Source organism: Tenrec ecaudatus, chromosome 9 (genome assembly GCF_050624435.1).
Source record: "Tenrec ecaudatus isolate mTenEca1 chromosome 9, mTenEca1.hap1, whole genome shotgun sequence".
Taxonomy (NCBI): Eukaryota; Metazoa; Chordata; class Mammalia; order Afrosoricida; family Tenrecidae; genus Tenrec; species Tenrec ecaudatus.
The window spans coordinates 86,312,236-86,332,316 of NC_134538.1; the positions used below are offsets into that span (position 1 = coordinate 86,312,236).

Here is a 20,081-nt window from a genome sequence, read left to right on the forward strand (position 1 = left end):
CAGGACTGTCCCTCGGACATCACCCCCAAACAGTCCCCATAGTCTTCTGAGCTGACCTTTCTGCCTGGAATTTGTTTGAGGTTTCCCTAACCTTTAAAATTCTCGATCCATCTAAAAACTTGTTATATGCAGGACAGCATTCCCATAAATTTGTTGCCAACCTTCATTGGTTTGGGAAGATGTTCACTTGAGTTTTGCTAACAATTTTATATTAGCCCTGACCTCAAAGTTGTCCCCCACCCCCGCTACAAGGCACCAAAGTGCATCCTTAGCCAACAACAAAAGCACTTTTTATGGCACCAAACTGAAAGTAAGACAGATGCAATTCCTAAGAACTTTTCTGCAGCCTCCCCGGATTGCAGAGGCATGTTTAAGCATGCTTTGTTTGGAATAAACCCATGCACACATGAACTGGGACCCTCAGAGCACTACTTTTCAGATGGACGCTGGCATCTCATGATAATTTCAAAAGATACTGCAACAAATGACAGAGTGGAAACACATTGAGGGTGAAAGGCAAGCCACAGAAGCCATTTGTAATACATCTAGAATGCATACAATGTTCCTGTAAAGTCCGGAAGGTAAGAACTGGCAATCGAGCCTAGACACGTCACACTAGGAAGAGTAAAACCACATAGATCTTTTTGCCCAACAGCATGACGGGGGGGGAGCAACTGGACGTCCTGCCGGTGAGAGTATTCACGATCACTTCAGAAAGCGCGGGGTGCATAGTCACAGTAAAATAACCTCAGATCACAGCAAACTGTCAAGTTGACTGCAACTCCTAGCGATCCCATCTCAGACTGCCAAAGATTCCTGTGGATCGTTACAGGAGCAGACAGCCTCATCCTGCATGTGGGGCAGACAGTAGATAGATTTAAGTCTGTGACCTGTGGTTAGAAGCCCAAGGCTGGGCAGTGAGCAAGGTTCCTTAATAATATTACCCAGCAATTCTCCAGTGTAATATAAAATCCTAACCCACTTCACAAGAATGTTCATGGCCATGCTGTTCATGAAAGTGAATTACGGTGGTGGTGGTGAACCCCAATATCTAAATGAATGGATAAAAAACTTATACAGTAGAAAAAATGTTTAAGTGACCCATTGGTGCATGCAGTCACATGGATGAATCTCACAAATGTTAACATAGGTGGAAAGGGAGTCAGACATATATAAAGGGGACCAGGGTTCCCTTTGGGAGATGAGAAGGTACATGGACTGGAGTTAGACTTCGGTGAAAGCTACCTGAGTGTATACAGTTTTCTAATTCCTTGTCTATACGTTACACCTTCATACAAAAGAAAAGAGATGGTACCTTGTCTTCTTTAGACTGCCCCAGTTCCTCACTGCTGAGTGCACCCCGAGGCTGCATCTCCAACAAGGTCCTGAAGAGAGTGTTGGACGCCACTGTCAGGAATTCGATCTCAGCATTTGGGTGGAGGCCGTACAGTGCTGGGCTCTCTGGAGGAAGCATCTCGTCTATGTATTGGTGGTAGCCTATGTAATCCAGGTTGGGCGGGCCTGCAAATCCTGGTGCCAGCATAAGCTCATCTTCAACCTTCAACCACAGGAAAAGCTGGTTACTGCAAGTGGATACTTTGATACCCCCTGGCAAGAAGATCCCAGCGCAGTACTTGTTGCATCACAGACTCTTAAAATGTAGCATGGCTTTTTTTATGATTTCTGACTTATCTATGGCACCAAACCAACCTCGGAACACATGATTTCTATTTTAAAGAACGCTGCAACTTGCTCAGGGCAACATGCTAGACATACTCAGTCATGTATTTAATTGTGTTCCCCGCCTTTGCTCTCCAAAATGTGTGTCAGCTTGGCTAGGTCATGATCCCCAGGATCGTGCGATTGTTCTTCAGTTTGTGATCTGATGCTATTTGATTCTGTTGGTGGTGTTCGGTAAATGCCAACCTCCGCTTTGGTTAACAAGGCAGAATTAAGCTAGGCTAGTGACGGTTAGCTATGCTTACAGTGTTCACACTGTTGACCCGCCATGAGTATACTCGTCGTCATGCCGGGATGTTGCTGGCATGTTTTTACACTTGTTTTTACACTTACATTAATTTATGCAGTTTGTCGTCCTGAAAGCAACATCGGTTTTCATAGGAGCCAGCCACACAAGGTAGTTTCAGCTTGAAATAGCCACTCAGCAAAGTGTTAGCCAGGTAACAACCCTGATCTGTTATGAAGAAAGTTTCCCTGCAGTGTGGCCTGCACCGTTGTTCTCTTGCAAGAGACAGAAGTAGAGAGAAGCAAGCACAGAGGAGGGGAGGGACCGTCACCACCAAGAAAGAAGAGCTGCACGTGGGAAGAGTCCTTTAGGCCCGGGGAGTCTGTGCTGAGAACCTCCTAGCCCAGTGGCTCTCCACCTTCCTCAGGCCGCAGTCCTTTGGTACAGCTCCTCATGTTGTGGTGACCCCCAATCATAACATTCTTTCCATTACTACTTCATAACTGTCATGTCTTTCGATGGTCTTAGGTGACCCCTGTGAAAGGATTGTTGGACCTCCCACAGGTTGAGAACCACTGTCCTAGACCCAGAGGAAAGGTGATACCAAAATGCACATAGCTATCCATGGAACACCAGGCCACAGAGGGGGAAACGCGACAAAGACATTCATTGTCCCGGAGCTGACACAGAGAAAACCTCCCCAAGAGCAGGTGCCCTACATTCTAATGTTACATGCATGCTTACAGCTACAAGAATGAGCTAGCTTCCCAAACTGAGGAAGTTTATTTGTTACAGCCATCCATTTGTGGAATTTTTAAGACACACATGCAATCAAGTGTGAGCCATGAACTAACTATATGTTAACTTTTATATCGTTTAAGTCACTGAATTCTCTCAACCAGTGATTTTCCCAAGTGGATCTTTGACGCTAATCTTAATTCTGAATTTGTTTTAGCATGATTCCATACCTTCAGCCTTATTGATAATATATATGTGTATAACATTTTCCAACTTAAATTGCACATTTCAATGGCTTTTCATATTGGGACAGCTGCCAGAACCAGTTTTTAGAACATTTCCACTGTCTCCAAAAGAAACCCCGTTCCTGTTGGCAGTCACTTCTGATACCTTCTTTTACCAAGCAATTGCTAATCAATTTTCTTACAGATTTGCCAAACCTGGACATTTCATGTAAATGGAATTGTACAATGTGTCTTTTATGATTGGCTTTCTCTCCAAAGCATATATTGTGTAAGATTTACCTATGCTGTGGAAACTTCATGCTTTTTATGGTTGAGTAATATTCCATTTCAGGTATAGTAGATGGCTTCAAAAAGTTCAAGGAAGGCTGGAATTAACAGATAATGGAATTTTTCCACAAAACTTTTGAAGCTCCCTCACCAGGTGGTAAACATTTGGGCTGTGTCCATTTGGGGGCTGTTATTGATGCTGCCATAAGGATTAGTGCACACACCATTCCTGCTGGGCCCATAGGAGGAGCCCTGGTGATAGGAGTGGAGAAACATGGACCGCTGGAGGAAAGCTGATTTGAACCTGCACTGCAGCGCCGTGGGGATTATAGTCAAGAAACCCTTTCGTACTTGGTCTCTGGGACCCAGCGAGGGGACCAGCTTCCCTAACACAAGTATATCGACAAACCCCATTCTCAGAACGTGATGAAAGTTTTCATTTGTTAATGCTTAAAAACAACATTCCCCTGTATATTTAAGTACCTGTAAGCAGAGAATTATGGCCAGGAGATTGAGAAAATTTTAACAAAAGAGCAATCAGAAAAGGCACAATGAAAGAAAATTTTGTTAGAGTGGTGATCATATGATAGACTGTTGATGATTGGTCTTGTTACATCTTGAAGATCTACGTTTACTCTGTAGTGTGTTTGGCGTCACTAATCACATCATCTGTGTTCAGCAAACACCTCTCCACGGAACGTCTACTTGCTACCCCATCTTCATGGAGTGCTGAGCCGGACTGGGCTGTATTACAAAGGCAGCTGTATGACAAGCCTGCAGGAGTCCCTGGGTGGTGAAAGGGCTAACATGCTGGGCCACTACCAATGTCTGTAGGTTCAAGCCCACCCAGAAGCTCCTTTGAAACCCCTACCAAGCACAACCCTACACTGGTTCACGTGGATCCCTTATGAATTGAAGCACCAACAAGAATTTTCAGACAGTTGATTGTACATGAGTGATTTTCTAACCCAATACCTTCAGTTTCACCAATAAATAAACTGAGGCACGAGGAGTACAGATAGCACGTGGAGCAGCAAGTTGAAACTAGAACTTCAGCCTCCTGGATTGCCCATCATTTTTCTCTGTGCTGTTTTTTGTTTACAACTTGTGCCACAAGCCCTTCACACGGATCAGCAAGGTGGTGCAGAGAAAGACGAGACTTTGGAAGATGACTGGGAGTTCAGATGGTGGTTTGCCACTGACCAGTCACTTGGTCTCTGCACTGAGTGCCCTTTCAGGTGCATTGGGACAAGAACACCTCGCGTGTAGAGTTGGAGTGAGGAGCTGACGTAACACGTGGATCGCGTGGTAGCGAGCCAGACACAGGCAGTTATGTAATAAGAGCCTCACCGTTACCTTCGTGGATTCAATGAATAAATCAAGTGTGAAACAATCACAAGTGTTATCAAAATGTATCACTCAGGACCATCAAATTGCTGCCAACTCAGGGATCCTCTGGGACGGAGGGGAGCTTTGCCCCGTGAGTTTGAGACTGACTCTCTGGGAGTAGAAAGCCCTGTCTATACTACATTACTAATAAAAACAACTTATCTATTAAGCATTATGTTCTCAACCTTGTAACGAGAACTTTAATCCTGATAACAAACCCATCAGCTGGTCATCCTCAGAAATGGTGAGACTGAGGCTCAGAGAGTTTCAGTATTTTGTCTAAAATCACACCGAATCTATAGCCAAGGGCTTGATATTTAAGTTCTTGTTTCACTTTTATTCGACATTCTTATTCTTATCACTGAAATGATTTCTATATAACTTTAATCTGACTAGACAGTTTATTTTCCAAAAATAACTCACTGCATTACTTGTTTAGCACTGCCAAGCATAAGCCTTAAATGAGAACAGGGTCTCTCTCGCTGTGACCAGAGGCCTTCAGAAGCCTGCCCATTGTCATTGAGCAGGGTGAGACGAACTGACTCTCCTGGGGTACAGACAAACTCATCCATCCTTCTGACAGGAAGCTCTCACTGAAAACTGATTCTGTGGATACGTGCAGAGGAACTTGTAAACTCTCGCCAGTCACAGGCTATCACGAATGATCACACTCCAACAAAACCAATGGTACAAATTCCCCAGTAAGTTCACCAACGTGAGAAGTGGCAACGAGACGTCCAACAGATAGATGCTGGCGCGCTGGATAAAGTTGCTAATACAGACAACACGAGCAGGGGACAGGTAAATGGGATTTGGAGAGTCTGAGATTCATTCAGTCAAAGAGGGCTTTGATTTCCTTTGCTGTGTCAAATGGACCAGCAAGGATACAAGATTGCCAAGCCAAGGTCTCGATCTTGCAGTCCTTGCGAGATCCGTGGGGAAGACCGGCTACTTGACTTCCAGAGACCTGACCCACACCAGGGATGCCCCTCGGATTTCACCACCTATATTTCACAATTATTTGAACAGGTGTCCAGCCTTGTGAAGGTGAATGGACCGTCTCGTTTAGCAACACTCATGTAGCTGTAGGCCTGAACCAGTGGAGCGGCCACCCACTAGAATCCCTCACTGTCCTTAGCCTCCACCATCACCCCCAGAAACCAGCCTCTGGAAAGGTTGCACACGTTTATCTTCTCCATCTCCATGGTAACCTGTTCCGGATGCTCTTCTGAGAAGTGCCTTCCAATTGTGTTAAATTGAAAGTGTCCTGATATGTGAAATTCTGCTCATTCGAACTGAGCAAAGACCAGGAGACTCCCAGCCCATGGAAACAAACAATGGTCACACACCAGGAAGTCTGTGTCCTGCCCCACATTTGTTAGAAGGTCTACCAACAGCATTACAAGTTATTAAAAAAAAATCTGTCCCTAATTTTCTTAGTTCATCTACACCACCACACCTTCTGCTAGACAATTAATTATATTCCTTCTCAGAAGAGAGAAATAAGGTGATCCAAACTATGGAATATTCCACCGATGTAAGGTTTCCATAGAAATTATAAATAGGCGATTGCTCAAGCTATTAAAAATAAATACGGACACTCCTATAATCACAGTTGGTCACTTGCCCCACTGGATGTAGAGATGATACAGCACAGAGTACCTTGGGCTTTTAAGAAGTAGGCCCTCAACTTGCTTGCTGCCATCGAGTCAATGTTGACTCGGGGACCCCCTGTGGGTATCACTGTAACTGTTTATGGGAATAGAAAGTCCATTCTCCAATGAAGCTCCTGGTGGTTTTGAACTGCTGACCATGTGGAACACAGCCCAACACATAACCACTATACCATCAGGGCTCTGTACCCACGAGCTCATAAGGAGCAAATGGATGCTGTCAAGTTGACTCTGACTCATGAGAAATCTGTATGTGTAAGTAGGATTTCCAAGGCATTTTTTTCCTGGCAGTAGATGGCCAGGTCTGCTGTGGTGTCTGGGTGGACCTGAACCTACCATGTTGCAGTTAGCAGCTGAAGGCATTACCATGTCCCACCCGGGGACTCCACTGCAGGAGCAAAGTGTAACCACTGCTTTTAAGCACTTTAACATGCAAAATGAGGTGTGTGTCCTTGTAAAAAAAGAGAAGCCCTTGGCGTTCCTTCATTGTGCAGAAACAGGGTTAGCAAGAAATAGTGTGGTGGGAAAGTGCTCTTGGCTCTACATTCCCACAGAGGGATGCACCTTGTCTACCCGTCACCGCATTTTTCTTGCGCATGGAGATTTAGTGAGGAGCTAGTGATCAGACCTCAGCTTCCTGCGTGCCTTCTATGATAGGGAAAGAAAACTATAGTGAAATACTAAGAGGCAGTCAAAAGGACAGAATAAGGGAATAATGTTGATTTAAAATCAGGAAAGGTGTGTATCTGGATTGTGACCGCTCACTATCAATCTGTAGGCTGAGCAAGTAATCCAAAAAGCGGGGCCACATGAAGAAAAATGCAGCACCAGGACCGGAGGAAGGAGGCTTAATAACCCGCCGCAGGCAGATGACACAGCCTTGCTTGCTGAAAGTGAGGTGGACTTAAGGCACTTGCTGATGAAGGTCAAGAACTGCAACCTTCCCTGTGGATCACAGCTCAGTGCAAAGGAAACCAAAATCCTCACAACCTGACCCATAGGTAGCATGTTAAACAGAAACAGTTCTCAAGGATTTCATCTTGCTTGGATCCACAATTGATGCTCATGGAAGCAGCAGTTGAGAGAACAAGTGGATTGCACTGGGCAAGTCTGCTGCACATGACCTCTAAAGTGTGAAGGAGCAAGGAAAGGAGGTCACATTGAGGATGAAGGCAGACCTGATCCAAGCCATGATCTTTTCAGTGGCCTCAAATGCAAGTGGAAGTTGGACAATAAATAAAGAAGACTGCAGAATAATTAATTCATTTGAATTATCGTGTTGCTGAAGAATATTCAAAGTACCATGAACAACAAACAAATTGCCTGGTAGAAGCATAGTCAGAAGGCTCCCTAGAAGCGAGGATGGTGAGACTTGGTCTCACATACATTTTTTTTCACATTATCAGGGAAGATCATGCTAGGTGAAGTTGAAGGTCAGTGAAAAAGAAGATGGGATCGAGACAGTGGCTGCAGCAATGAGTTCCAACCTGACAGTAGTGAGGAGGGTGCAGCACTGGGCAGCGGCCCTCTTGTTTTAAGCAGTGCCCAGGAGTCCGAACTAACAATGTCTCCTAACAAGAACAAGTCCTAGGACGGAAATAGAGAGCTGCATTGTAGCAGAAGTGGTTTACCTTAGCCATCTGGGGCCAATCACCGTGCCTTCGTATCTAGGCCTGTGAAATGGGGTGAAAATGCCAGCTTTGTGTACCCCTTTATAAAAATCAAGTGTGCTTCACCCAGTCACACTCCAACTCACATATGAAACCACCTGGGCTGAAAGGCAGATTCAGATGCGGTGAGTCCAATAGATGGCCTGAGATTCGGCTTTTTCTAATAACTTCCAGACGTGCGTGCGCGCGCGCACACACACACACACAGTATCCATTTATATAATAAGTGAAATTCATTTGTAAAATTCTTAGAGAATTTTCTTCAGTGAAATGAAAGCAAGAACATTTTTACCAGAGATGGATTCATGAATTCTTCTAAATACACTCGGCAGAGCTTGCGATCCCAGTTATCCGTGATGTGGCCCCCATACATGATCTCGCCGAAGAGATAGCGCAGGTCTTCCCATGGGACCTGGTTGGGTGGGTATGGGAAGGAAACCACATTAATGTCCTCTCCAGGTTCAGCAATCTGCCTCTGGGCATGACCCAGAGTTCCCCAGCCTCCCTGAATCCAAGCATTTAAAAAGGGTTTAGAATTGAGGAAATGGTCTTCCATGTGTTTTTAATGTATTCCATGGAAATTTTCATTAAAAAAACTCAAACCATTTCATTGACATAAAGTTTGCATAAGATACAATTCAATTGTTCAAATATACTAAAAGGAGTTATATAATCCATTTTTGATTATTTTCTTCATTCATGTATCCATTGCTGTTAACTTCCCATTGTCCCCCAACCTCCTCTGTTATAACCTTAAGGATTTATTAATCTAGTTACGATCTCTACAGATTTACCTATCCTGAATTCCATATGAAGAAAACCATACTGAAAAACCTCATCAGTAACAATAAAATAAAGCACAGATCAGTTTGCTCCAAAAGGTAGAGAATAATAAACACCAGAACAAGTTAAAGAAGGGTCCGGAGGGGGAAGACACATGGTAAGCAGTTACATCGTCAGCTAACTCTGTCTGCAGTAGTCCTTCGTCCAGTGGCCGCATGCGAAGACTCTGCAAACACATTTTGGGCCTCGCTGTCACCCACAGCCCTCTGCACACTGAGTGCCCAGATTCTTTTTACAGCCAACCAGAATCATCAGTTTATATAGTTCAAGTATCATGCAAAACTCGAGGAGATTGGTTCGAGGGGACTGAGGAATTTTATTTTTCTTACCTGATTTTCATCCATTTTAATGATCTGATTCAGGCAAAGGAGAATCCGCAGAGTTTAAATTCAATATGTATTTAGAATGCCATCATTTCCCAAAAGGCTAAGGCAAATGAACCCCTTTGCCATGGAAGGACCAAAGGGCTCAGTTGATGGCATGGCTGGACGAAATGGCTGTTCCCTCCGTTGGAACTAATGACCATCCTATGTTTTAGTCACGAAATCGCTGTATCTCGTCTTTATTTGGCTTAGCAGGGTTTGAAGCCTCTTTTTGCTACCCTTCCGCTTCTTCTGGGTTTGCAAAACATGCCAGTTTGTGATGACGCCTTTCCGGACAGGAACCTTTGTATCCTCAAGGGCAGTACATGCCTCCCAACAGTTCAAGTAAAAACTTAATTATAGCCTTCATTTGTTGCATGATGTGACAGAACAGAACAAGTAAAATTACTTCAGCTACTCCAACGTACTTGCTAGGAGTAGATTTGAATTTGAATAAATGGACCTCAAAGACGTCTTTGTTTAGCTGGGCTGGATGTGAATGGACAAAATCAAGGAGAAACGAGCTTTCTCTACCGCTCCATGACCTGCCTTCCATAGAGCGGAAATAGATGGGGAGCGCAAACTTCTTAATTTGATTTTCCCTCCTGATTACATTTAATTAATGCTGCTCTCCATGTGTCTCCCTCAAGATTTTAATCAGCTCGGGTCTCCATAATGGATGGTCTTTCAGCAAATCTTGACCTTGTCTCTCAGCAAATCGTGACCTACTTGGTGCGTACACCTTCTTGCAAAGGGCGTTGTGTATGCATTGTACATATACAGCAAGGTAGTTCCAGAATCCTGGTCACTTGCTCTCTGATGCATGGCAAAGGACTTGACTCGAGACCCAGGAGAGACATGAGTGTGTGTCCTGAAGCTGACCCTGGGACACCACAGGGCGAAGCAGCAGCATGATTCAGACGGTCAACCAGTATTACCAAGTTTCAGAGTGTGGAGCTAGAGAAGAACACGAGTTTTTAATTCCCCCGTTTTCACCCTTCATTTCCGCCTCAATCTTGAGCAGGAGCCAGCAGCTATGAGCTATCAAGCCCTGGACTCAGTTTCATGGGAATAATATGCAAGAATCAGACAGCTATTACATGACCAAGGAGTCCTGGTGGCACTGTGGGCTCAGCGTTAGATGGAGAGTCACAAACACTGCGGTGCAGACCCACTAGCAGCTGCACCAGAGAAAGAGGAGGCTGCCTGCTCCCCGAGACTTTCAGTTAGGAGCAGTTCTGTTTTTCTTCTACTGCACCCTCCCCCCCCCCCCCCCAAGAAGCAAGGAGCTCTCTGCCATCAAGTCAATTCCAATGCATGATGGCCCTCTAGGACAGGGTAGAGCTGCCCCTGTGGGTTTCCAAGACTGCGACTCTGTGGGCATCGACAGCCTGGTCTTTCTCCCTCCGCTTACACAGCGCCACAGCTTGGACAACGCTTGGGAAAATCCACAGTCATTGCTAGAATGCTCAAAAATATGCTCAGCATCAGCAGATTCGATTGGTACCTTAATGCTACAAAATGGTAGACCTGGAAGGTCTTTCCATGTTAAATACCAAGTGCACGTAAAGCAAAGCCGCGGGTGGACTTTGAGATGTTTGCGATGAATAAAGTGGTGAGACAAGGGTTGCCCAGACAACATCGAGCAGCTGTTGGTACTTGGATGGGCTCTTCAAGGCCCTCTGCAGACAGTGTTGCGTCCCTGGACAAAAATGCCTGTCCTATTTGTTTTGGACAAAATATATCCCTAAGTTGAAGAGATTTGACTTCACCAAGAAAGTTTCTCTTAAAGGGGATAAGCAAGGGAATCCTTAGAAATGGTTCTCTCTTGAAATGTAATCGTTTGGCTCATAAGAATTTACACAAATATTCTTGGCCAAAGCATTCCCATACTCCTCTGTAAAGCACATTTTGGCTACGAAATAAGATCATTCTTCGACTTTTAACTTCAAATCAAGGGGACCATTACTGAAAGTCACAACAAGGTGGCATCGTTAATACATAATAATGACATGCAGGAAATGCACCATTATTTACACATGTGACGCGCTGTAAATTGCTTCCATCATCAGAACTAATTGTAGTGATTATTAATGCAGTGTTATGAACTGTCAGAATTGCTGTATGTAATTACATTTGTGCAAATGCTTCATTACCTGCCTAATGAATCTGGCATATATGCACATGTAAACCACTGTTTTTGTTAACATAATGAAGGACATTTTTTTGGTGGTGGTGTGTTTGTGTGTGTGTGTGTGTGTGTGTGTGTGTGTATGTGTGTGTGTGTGGCAGGGCACTGAGCTGCTGATGTGGAACTAGCTTGACCCTCATCAGGAAGTTCAAGCATCCACCACTAGGAAACCTTTGGTCTGGTTTATTTTCACACTTAGCAGAAGATGCACATAGAGTGTCAGCTATTTTAATCATCAAGAGATGATTCAGGAGAGCAATGATGGCCCCTTTTGATAGCACCCAAGGGCTGGCAGCAGCTTCCGCCCGGTCTTCGGAAGGGCGCACTTACATGAGGGTTTGCCTCTAAGTAGTTGTAGAGGATGTTGGCACAGATGGTGAGGTCCCCGGGGTTGAAGGGGTAGCTGCGGCTCCAGCCCTGGGGGCCAAACCGCAGCCTCCCAGCCACGCAGGCGTGGAAGTAGCACAGAGAGAAGAGGATGCTTTTAAACTCCTGCTCCTTGGAGCACATTTCAAGTGTATCCTGGGGGAGAAGCACAACAATGTCTGGTTACCTTCTGTACAGTTTCCAGGGGTCAGGGTCTAGTCTACATTCTCGATATTCCAACAAAGGACTGGAGTGAAATACAGACCATGTTTAATGACTCCAGAGCCCACCCACCCTGTCAGTGTGGCCAACACCGGGCCCTGGGTGCTGCGCGGCGGTGGACTACAGAGGAACCCTTGGCTTTGCTCTGGTTAGTGTTTTTTTTTAATTATTTTATTGGGGGGGCTCATACAACTCTTATCACAAACCATCCATGTGTCAAGCACATTTATACATCTGTTGCCTTCATCATTCTCAAAACATTGTCTTTCTACTGGAGCCCTTGGTATCAGCCCATTTCCTCCCTCCCTTCTGAACCCTTAATAATCCATAATTTTTTTTCATGTCTTACACCGACTGCGGTCTCCCTTCATCGACTTTTCTGCTGTTCATCCCCCTGGAAGGGGGTTATATGGAGATCCTTGTGATCGGTTTCCAGCTCTGATCTGTACCAGTATACTTGCTCTGGTTAAGTGGATTTATAAGGTAGAACTGGGGTCATAATAGTGGGGGAGGAAGCATTAAACAGCTAGAGGAAAGTTGTATGTTTTATCAGTGACTCTGGTTATTCTTAAGCAAGCTTCTAGGCACGCGGGAAAAGCAGACCCACCTTTCAGGCCAGACGTCATAACCGCTAAACACCATGTTCCTGTACACACTTGTCTTTGTAAAATGGGGACGACCCAAGCATCTCCTTATCATTACCACTGTGAGCGGGCAAGTGCTCCTTCAGCACAGCCATCCATGTCACCTGGTTCCGAGGTTAGCTGAGCACATGGTCACTTAGCGGCAGGCTGTTGCTCAGCCTCTCGTCAAGGCAGGTGGGCCATGTGACCGCTTTCTCGCCAGTCGAATGTGAGCAGAACTGATGTGGGCGCCGTGTCGTTTGCTTACATGGACACCTCTTGCCCTGGCTGTCACTCTTCCCTTTCCTAGGGGGTAGCAATGATGGCGGCTGGGCAAGTTTGAGTCGTGCTTCAGGTCTGGTCGAGGTTTAGAGGAGCGGATGGCCTGGAGCAGACCTGCCTATGATGTGTGAGAGAAATAGGGCTCTGTCTTCTTCGAATCGCTGTACTTTGGGCTCTGTTACAGCACCTGAGCCTGAGTAAGTACGAGAATCATGACAACATATGGTTTCTTCCCAATGGACGTGAGTAAAACTCACTGTTGGGAGGATAGAAAGGCATACGGCGTGTCTGCAAACATGACCGCGAGGATTCCCCGAAGACGCAGAAGGAAAGCTACCACGCTTCAGGGCCCGAACTTCCATCTCCGGCTTAGAAGTACTGCTTTACTGGTTCCCAGGTCTGGCAGTTCTCACGGGGGAAGAAAGCGAAGGAGGAAACCGCTGATGACTCGCCCCTTGGCTGATGGGGAGTGTGACGGGAAGATGGAAGAGCCAAGTCCGCATCTTCCCGCCAAACTCCAGCCAGTCCCCATTTCCAACGAGTCAGGCACATGCCGTTTACAAAGTATGTCGGTGACCTTCACGGTGGGGGTTCAGAGCTGGGCTTCCAGAACACCTCTAATACAAACCAAGGCCGCTGCCTATGGGCGCACGGTCCACACTCAGTTCCAGACGTTGCCGCGTGTAGTGCTGCTCCAATTCCGTCACTCCAAAGCACAGTCATACCCACTGCCGACCAGCCTGTTCTGACTTACACCCTCCTCGTGCCACTGAGTCAATTCCAACCCAACGCAGCCCCCCAGGGTTTCTCATGCTCGTAGGAGCAGACGGTTTCAGCTTTCTCCCAGAGTGGGTGATGGGCTTGAACTGATGACCTAGTGATTAGCAGTCCAGTATTTACCTGACTAGGGCTTCTATTATGACTTACAGTGAGCCTAAATAGCAATGTGGGGAATGTCCAGTCCTCGGGCCATAGAAGGCCCACGGAGCCATCAATACGAGCTACTAGGACATGCATCACCAAAGAGAAGCTGTTCTGGCCACCACAGCAGGGATTAAATATTTGACCAGTAAGGCCTTTGAACGATGTTATAAATTCCAAATGGCCATTGGCAGAAAAAAATATTCCTTCTCCACCTGCTATATCAGGTTTCTGAGGCTGTAAATCTTTACAGGAACAAACAGAAAAGCCTTCTCTCTCTCCCCAGGAACAGGGGAAAACACACACAGAACCACCAACGCTCCTTATTAAGTTCCCAGATCATCCTAACCACTAGGGCATTTTTAAGTCATTTATAGAGTTTGGGAAAACACAGTCATGAAGTAAAACTTTTCCACAACCAATTGTCAAGTAAAAGACAAGCGTGTACAAGAAGGACAGAGAAACCATATAACTAAAATTAGCCTTAAACAAGATACAAAAAATATTACCTTTAAACATAAGAAATTTTCTAGAGACCTAATAGAAGTTACCAAATTTTTCCTTACAAATTATGATCTAACAAGCCACTTAACATCTCCTTGAATTACGCATAGTCTGCATAACGTCCACGAAGCTATAATCACTAAGTACATCAAACTATCATTCATATAACTGATTTTGTTCCATCTTAAGTACTTAAAAACAAAATGCCTATTTTCATGTGTTTTGGCAATATAGCTGTAGTAGGAGGAAATTTTAATCGTGTTTTCCTAGGAGAAAGTATGAAGGTACCTACCATTTCATACTCCAGGCCAATGGTACTTTTGCAAACCAAAGGATAAAGGAGGATCAGAAAATAAACAAGAACATTATGAACAGGGAGCAAGCGTGGTATACTGACGTGCCTGGATGCACACAACCACCAACTGTACATGCACTATATCAGTGACTTGTTACTGCCTGCAAACTTTTACAGGAAAACACCTCTATTCTTTCTTTAGAAAATAATCTGACGATCCAGCCATCAGGGATCTCCTCTTGCTTGGATCCACGATCAATGCTCCTGGAAGCAGCAGTCAAGAGAACAAAGGATGCATTGCTCTGGGTCAATCTGCTACTCAAGACCTCTTTTAAAGTGTGGAAAAGCAAGGAAGGTACACTGAGGACTAAGGTGTGTCTGACTCCAGCCATGGTATTTCCAGTTGCCTCCTAGGCATGTAACAGTTGGACACTGAAGATGGAAGACAGAAGAATCGATGCGTTTGACTTATGGTGTTAGTGAAGAGCATTCAAAGTGCTATGGGCTGCCAAAAGAAGAAACAGATCTGTCTTGGAAGAAGTCCCATCAGAGTGCTGCTGAGAGGTAAGGATGGGGAGACTTCATCTTATGTTCTCGACATCAGCAGGAGAGACCAGTCCCTGAGAAGGACATCAGCAGGAGAGACCAGTCCCTGAGAAGGACATCAGCAGGAGAGACCAGTCCCTGAGAAGGACATCAACAGGAGAGACCAGTCCCTGAGAAGGACATCAGCAGGAGAGACCAGTCCCTGAGAAGGACATCAGCAGGAGAGACCAGTCCCTGAGAAGGACATCAGGCTGGTAAAGTAGGGGGAGGAAAAGGAGGGAGGCCCTGACAAGATGGACGGACACAGTGGCTGCAACTACGGGCTCAAGCATACGAGGCTGGGGAGTGACCGGGCAGTGTTGCCTTCTGTTTCCTGTAGGGATGCCGAGTCCGAATCGTCTCCAAGGCACCTACCACACACCACACACAGTGTGAAAAAAGTCAAAACAGTACTTTTTTATGACAACATTCTCAAGCAGTAGATGCAACTAAGCTGAAAGTGGACAACATGAGGAAAGAGGTCATCTGTCCATCTGGGTCATTTATGGATCAGATGAACCCCAAGAGGATAGATTTGGGAGATCAGAGTCTAACTGCTCCCTCTATCATGTCTTATCCTCAACTTTCAGGTGGGCATAAACAGCTTATGATTGTCCAAGATATTTGTAGTTTTTACAACCTCTCCTGTAACTAGGTATTTTGATGTGACTATATTTGACCCAAAATGTGAAAAACAGATGTACTGTGTATTATCTTGCTAACAGAATCTTAAATAATAAAAAAGTAAGCATGTTTCCTTTGTCCTCTTGTTCTTTCTTCCACCTACTTCTGGGAGCCTGGATGTGAGGGTTTCCACACTGGCGACCACACTGGACCACGAAGAGGAGTGTCATTCCCCAGGTGGCAGAAGGGTAAAGTGCAGAGGGTCTGGGTTGAAGCAACTCTGTGGTTCTCAGCTATCAGCCAGCTGCATCCAGCAAGCCAAAGTGACAGGAATGTTTTTATAGTCCTTAAGTCTCTGTTATTTTGTGTTTCTTTCATATGTATGCTTCTCTAACAACTCTAATTCCACCCGAGAAAAGGCTTCTGGGAATTGATTCATGGAACGTGAGGGAGCACAGGGACGCAGGCGAACGTGCTCGAGTGACACAATCGGAATCAAAACCGCCTGTTGTTTCTAACGTAACAGCAGATCCCCATTCATAAGCTCCTCTCAAGTTTGAAACGTTTCTTTCCGGCTTTTGGTTGGCTGGTTGGCTTTAGCTAATACTGCTGCGATGACAGGTTTGGTTAGTGTATCTCTCAGCCGGTGGTCTTTGCTTTAGCTACTCAGGGTCAAACTTACTCTTCATGTTTCAAAGCATCCTTCCCACTGGGTAAGTAACATTTCCTCTTAAAGTTTTTGTAAGCTTTTCCAATAATTGTGATCTCCCTTTGGCAGATGTCAGGGGACCCAACACATCCTTGGATAGACAAACCGAGGTGCTCTGGACTGGTGAATTCGTGCCCAGACTTCAGGGGAATCCATGCACTGGCATCATGGTGTGGCAGCCCTTTAAAAACAGGTCGTTTCTTTGGGGAAGATATCTACTGTTTTACCAGATTCTCAAGCAAGTTTTTACCCAAAAGTTTGAAGGACAATGGGACTTGGGACTGGAAGTATTTTTTTCATGTAATGTTCAGTGTTCATGAATAAAAACTATTTCCTCTGGGAGTAAGACAAATCTTCTTGAACTATATCACAATTCCAAAGTTTTGTACACTTTGGGAAACAGCTTGCAAATGGCAAACATTATAAAAGCCAGAAACTGTAAGAGATAAAAAAATAGATGCCTGCTGTACTTAGGATAAAAGCATATTTCAAACATTTAATCAATTCAACTTTTTAAATGCCTTCTGGTTACGTAGTCTAATATATATACACATATATGCTACAAATTACTCAATTATCTAATTAAGTAATTAACTGTATTCTTCAACACTGTTTTCTGAGGTGGCCAATTATTGTAATTCCCTCATAATGCTGGCTTGGGCACTGTCCCAGGAGGTGCTGGAGAAAAAGTTCAGCCCGCTGGCATGCCTCACAGAGAGCGACCAATTTATACCAGGGAGTTGAACATTCATCACTAAACCGTGTATTTCCTCTTTAATGTTCAATTCTCTTAATGAAAGTGTTGTTTACCCAGGATTTCCAAGAAAGGAGAGGAAAGAATGGACGCTCAGAGCAGAAGCAACAAAGAAGCCGGAAAGTCTTGATGAGGCCTTCTGGTGCCACCAGCCCTTGAGAGGCGGGACTGAGGGAGGAGAGAGGCCATACCCCACGCGCTCTCCGGCTTTGGGGGGTTCTCCACACAGTGACTGAAACATCACTCTCTGAGATAGGCAATTATTTTCGCCAAAGAGTCATGTAAGATTTTAACAGCTACAAACACACAGACGAGACAGGCAAACAGGAAGGGCAGTACTCACGTATGCCCCTTTCTGGATAACAGTTCTATTGTGACCATTTAGATCAACAGAGTGACAGGAGCAAAGATACCAGGAGAGTGTCACTCACTTGTGTATAATTCACTTATGCCTGATGTTATTTCGGAAGGAAAGTGGAATAGAAATAAGAAGGTAATATGAACATACTTTGGTAAAAGGGGCTTAAATGGTCTAATTCAAAGCCAGGCCTACAATATACTGAAGCTCTTCCCATGCTGCTGCCATAATTGTCACCATCAACAAGACCAACCGATCTCCTCACTGTCCATTTCTCCGCCTGGGCCCCTATGTGCACAGTCGGATCGCCTCATTGTTCTTCAAGGCTGTCACCTGCTGAAAGCACCATGCTTGTTTCCCCAGGCGCCTCTGGGAACGTGGAAGCCACTAACCTGTGGGCCAGCTCTTCGGTGTCTGGTCAGCCTAAGAGAAATGAGTCTGTCACATTTGTCTTTAAAAGTAGATTCCTTAAAAAGGTAGCTGGGTTGGTTCTTGTAAACACATTTCGATAGTTTTCTTAGGTTTAGGGTGAAACCTACCGTAAATATATTTCCTAGTCATTGGAAGAGGAAATGAACGCATGGGAACATCAGAGATTCCCCCAAAGAACTTATTTCAGAGGACAGAACTGAAGCTGCAGCTCAGGGAGAGGGACATGTCTGATCAGAGAACACGCAGCAAATGAAGGGGGAGGAAGAGAGAGTGGAGCACATCCTGGCCTGCCAACCCTTGAGGACGATATTCCCACTTAGAGCAGCCAATCCACATAGTAGAACAAATGGCTGGCCCCACTATGAGACATGACATCCCTTAGCCCTACAGGGGACAACACTGGAGACACAGTGTGGGAATTGCGCCCAACCTGATCCCACCACACCAAGGCAAATCACTAAGGGCATGCAACTGAACAGCAAGGGGAGCAGAGCAACAAAGTCCCCAGGGAATACCAAAAAAATAGACTTTGGGGACAGGGCTAGGAGCCCCATCAGCCTCAACTAGAAAAGACTCCTAAAGACCAATAAACAGTCCTTAAACTAACTACAGGCTTTTTTTGTTGTCATCGGCTTTTTGTTGTTATTGTTTTATTTTCTTTTATTGCTTTGTTTTGCTCTGTCTTGTTTTTGTGCATGTTATTATCTTCACAGGTCTGCCTAAATAAGACAGGCTGGATGAACAAACTGGAGGAGAAAACAATGGGACCAATGGTTCTGGGGGACATGGGCGAGGGAGAGGTGGGGGAAAGGAAGTGCTGTTTACAAACCCATGGACAAGGGAACAACAAGTGATCTAAACCAGTGGTGAGGAGGGTGTAGGAGGCCTGATAGGGTGTGATCAAGGGTAATGTAACTGAGGAATTACTGAAACCCAAATGAAGGCTGAGCTTGATAGTGGGACAAGAGGAAAGTAAAAGGAAATAGAGGAAAAACTAAACAGCAAAGCGCATTTATAGAGGTCTAAATAAAGGTATGTACATATGTAAATATATTTATATATGAGAATGGGGATATATCTATGTGCATCTATTTATAGGTTTAGTATTAAGGTAGTATAAGGGCATTGGGCCTCCACTCAAGTACTCCCTCAATGCAAGAATACTTTGTTCCATTAAACTGGCATTCCATGATGCTCATCTTCCCAGCACAATTGCTGAAGGCAAAGCGGGTACATAAGCAAATGTGGTAAAGAAAGCTGATGGAGTCTGGCTATCAAAAGATATAGCGTCTGGGGTCTTAAAGACTTGAAGGTAAAGAAGCGGTCCTCTAGCTCGAAGCAACAAAGCCCACATGGAAGAAGCACACCAGCCTGTGTGATCACGAGGTATTGAAGGGATCAGGTATCATGCATCAAAGAACAAAAAAATCTACCAATGCTCAAGCAGAAACCAAATGTTTTGAGAATGATGATAGCAAGAAATGTACAAATGTGCTTGATACAATGGATGTATGTATGGATTGTGATAAAAGTTGTATGAACCCCCAATAAAATGATTTTTTTAAAAATCAAATCTGTGAATGAGGGGGAATGCAGATTGGGTACCTAAGACCCATCTGTAGGCAACTGGAAATCCCTTTACAGATGGGTCGAGGGGAGTAGATAGCCAGTCAGGGTGCAATGTAGCAATGATGAAACATACAAATTTCCTCTAGTTCCTAAATGCTTCCTCCCTCCACCCACTATCATGATCCAAATTCTATCTTACAAATCTGGCTAGACCAGAGGATGTACACTGGTACAGAGAGGAACTGGAAACACAGGGGATCTCAGGTGGATAATCCCTTCAGGACCAGTGGTGAGGTGGCGATACCAGGAGGGTGGGGTCGAAAGGGGAACTGGTTACAAGGATCTACATATAACCTCCTCCCTGGGGGACAGACAATAGAAACTGGGTGAAGGGAGACATCAGATAGTGTAAGATATGACAAAATAATAATTTATAAATTATCAAGGGTTCATGAGGGAGGGGGGAGGGGGGAATGAGGAGCTGATACCAAGG

At 44.9% G+C, this 20,081-nt stretch overlaps 1 protein-coding gene across 1 annotated transcript in view; it reads right to left on the minus strand.

The window, feature by feature from the left end:
• The window catches only part of DNAH11 (dynein axonemal heavy chain 11), a 319,324-nt gene that overhangs the window by 7,840 nt on the left and 291,403 nt on the right, over positions 1-20,081 (minus strand). Inside the window, exons 75-77 of the mRNA XM_075557332.1 lie at positions 11,675-11,866; positions 8,241-8,360; positions 1,316-1,558 (exon numbers count right to left, since the gene is read on the minus strand). Of these exons, the coding sequence (XP_075413447.1) occupies positions 1,316-1,558; positions 8,241-8,360; positions 11,675-11,866 (555 nt within the window). The remainder of the gene's footprint in view (positions 1-1,315; positions 1,559-8,240; positions 8,361-11,674; positions 11,867-20,081) is intronic.